Here is a 2,491-nt window from a genome sequence, read left to right as displayed (position 1 = left end):
GGGCTGGGGCCACTCTGGGCTCCCTGGAGGGGTGGCCAATGAGTGAAGGGGAAAAAAAGCCTTATACTGCTCCCAGAGTAGTATTTCCACTGCATTCAAGGTCACTCAGTTTAGCTTTTGTAAACATTTAGACCTTAGAACTCTGTCAATGGAATTTGCATAGCCTATGAAATATCCCCAGCCCCGGGGACCAACATGCTGCCACTGGAGGAATGGCCCAGGGGAGAGTGAACAGTGCCAGGGTTTTGAGGGGGTGCTGGGGATGCAAAGCCAGGCTTGAGCATGTGTTGGGCTCTTCTTGCCTCTTGTCTGGCTGTGACAGCAGCTCCTGGGGCCGACCCGGGGGCTGGTATGCCACAAAGGAGGGATCCCATCTGATCCTACATCACCTGAACCCCATCAGCCCAGCATGAGGGCCAGCATGGAGAGCAAGGGAGCTCCTCACAGCAGTGTCCTTGGCCACCCTGTGTCATCACGGGGCTGTCGGGGTGTGTGCCATGGCATACCTGCCCCAGGGAGACGGGGGGACCCCAGGGCAAAGCTGCCTTGCTGTAGTGGGGACTCTGCCCTTCATCAGCCCTGCTGTGTCCCTAAGACATGTAGCCACAGACACAGACCAGAGACCACATCATTTCCAGGTGGTTTATAGCACATGCCTGAGTGGGATGGGGCTCACAGCTCATCCCGGGATTCATCTGTCACCAACAGACTCGGATCCTCCCTGTCCGTGCTGTTCCCAGGAGTCTTTGTTACCTAGAGAAGGCAGCAGTGAGGTATGGACAAACACAGCTCCTGCCTGTGCCCATCCCCATCCCACAGGATCAGTCCCCCCACCCAGCAGGGTCTGGGGCTGCTCTGGGGGAAGTGGGATTTTCTGGCCCTCAGGGAGAGACATCGCTCACCGCAGGTGGCTCCACAGGCAACGTTCCCCCATTTTCCAGGAATTTGGAGAAGGTCTCCACATCTCGGGCGCTCTTATACTCCACCATCTAGAATCGTGGGATGGGAGGGAGACGAAGGGTGACCCTGTCCCCCATGTGCTGGCAGAGCTGCCATGACCCCAGGAGTGCCCACACTACCTTCCTGCCCGGCCCCGCGGGGAAGTAGTGCAGGGTTGGGAAGCCATGGATGGTGATGTTCTCCAGCTCGTTGGCCGTGGCATCCATCTCTGCAATGATGATGTCCTCGTGGTCCTTGTAGCGCTCAGCCAGCTCCTCCCAGGCAGCTGCCATGGCCTGGCAGTGGGAGCACCACGGCGCGTCTGTGGGATGGGTCGGGTGACCAGGACTCTGCCAGGGCACGGGAGCACCATCCCCCAGGTGAGGGGTCTGTGACAGGGCTGGGGCCTGTAGTGGAGGGGCTGAGCCCCATGGCAGAGCTCAGGGAGGGCCGTAGGTGGCCTCAGCACTTACAGAACTTGATGAAGACGTTCTTTGTCTCATCGAACGCCACCTGCTCAAAGGTCTTCCCGACCAGGACTTTAAGAGGTCGCTTGTCCCAGTCCTCGGGGGGCTCCTCACTCAACAGACGGGGCTGTGGGGACAGTGGGGACAGCCACAGCCTGGGCCCCTTGGGGCACAGTGAGGCCAGGCAGGCTCCTGTGCTGCCTTTTGGACCACCTCATCCTAGCTCTGATCAGATGCTTCCTTTCCCATACCAACCCCATGCCCCAGATCCTCCAGCCTGGCAGCAGAAGTATCAGCAAGCAGGTGGCTGGTGACACTGCACAACTATCATCACTAGGCTTCAGAGTCAACAGCCCATCAAACACTGAAGGGAAGAATCCATTGGTGCTGACTGGCACCATGCTGTGCCCCTCACCTTCACCTTGCCATCCAGCACTGCCTGGATGAAGGTGCTTATGGCCTTGTCCGAGAAGTCATCCTGGTCCATCTGGTACTTGCGGTTGTTCTTCATCTTGACGAGGCGCAGGGTGGGCGCGTCGGAGGGTGTCATGCCAAAGAAGGACAGGACGTCGGCACCGTGCCCGGTCACATCCACCACCACAAAGAGCACCTGGGCAGGGAACAGGTGACACTGAGGCTGGGCTGCCCCACAGCCATCCCTCGTGTCCCAGCCATGGGACCACCTCACCTCACCCCGGAAGGCACCAGCAGCTGCCCTGAAGTTGTCCTGCAGCGCCAGCTGCTCTGATGATGACTTGTTGAGAAAGAGCAGCATGTGGTGGGGGATCTTGGCACTGAAGATCTGGTTGGATGTCTGAGGAGGAGGAGGAGGGTGAGGGCAGAGGGGCCGTGGCCCTTACAAGACAGAGACAGGGATGGGGACGGGCTGTACCTCGTTGGTGAACTCCATCACCAGCTGCAGGCTGTGGACACGGAGCAGCCGGGTGAGCTCGGCCGCGTCCAGGCCCCGCACAGGGTCCACGGGGAAGTTTGTCTGTCTCTCATCAAACTGCCAGGGCAGGGGCTGGTGAGGGCTGGGGGAGGACCAGGACGGCCCCATCCCCCCCGGTCACCCCCTCACCTTC

The 2,491-nt window shown here is 59.9% G+C and overlaps 1 protein-coding gene across 1 annotated transcript; it reads right to left on the bottom strand.

Moving 5' to 3' along the window:
- Nucleotides 1-672: 672 nt before the first annotated feature.
- Nucleotides 673-2,466, bottom strand: LOC103798350 (protein disulfide-isomerase A2-like). Its single transcript, XM_009070605.1, has 7 exons — nt 2,299-2,466; nt 2,095-2,220; nt 1,822-2,016; nt 1,413-1,533; nt 1,080-1,261; nt 903-989; nt 673-753 (listed from the first exon to the last, which is right to left on the bottom strand). Exons 1-7 carry the CDS (start codon nt 2,464-2,466, stop codon nt 673-675), a joined length of 960 nt encoding a protein of 319 aa, XP_009068853.1.
- Between the last annotated feature and the right edge of the window lie 25 nt (nt 2,467-2,491).

This window comes from Acanthisitta chloris, unplaced genomic scaffold (genome assembly GCF_000695815.1).
Source record: "Acanthisitta chloris isolate BGI_N310 unplaced genomic scaffold, ASM69581v1 scaffold20172, whole genome shotgun sequence".
Classification (NCBI taxonomy): Eukaryota; Metazoa; Chordata; class Aves; order Passeriformes; family Acanthisittidae; genus Acanthisitta; species Acanthisitta chloris.
This window is presented reverse-complemented; position numbering and strand designations above follow the sequence as displayed.

Coding starts and splice junctions, on each gene's coding strand:
- LOC103798350 (XM_009070605.1), bottom strand. CDS start 2,466: ATGGGGCCGTCCTGGTCCTCCCCCAGCCCTCACCAGCCCCTGCCCTGG. Junction 2,221..2,298: donor TGATGGAGTTCACCAACGAG/GTACAGCCCGTC, acceptor CCTCCTCCTCAG/ACATCCAACCAGATCTTCAG. Junction 1,262..1,412: donor GAACGTCTTCATCAAGTTCT/GTAAGTGCTGAG, acceptor CCCATCCCACAG/ACGCGCCGTGGTGCTCCCAC.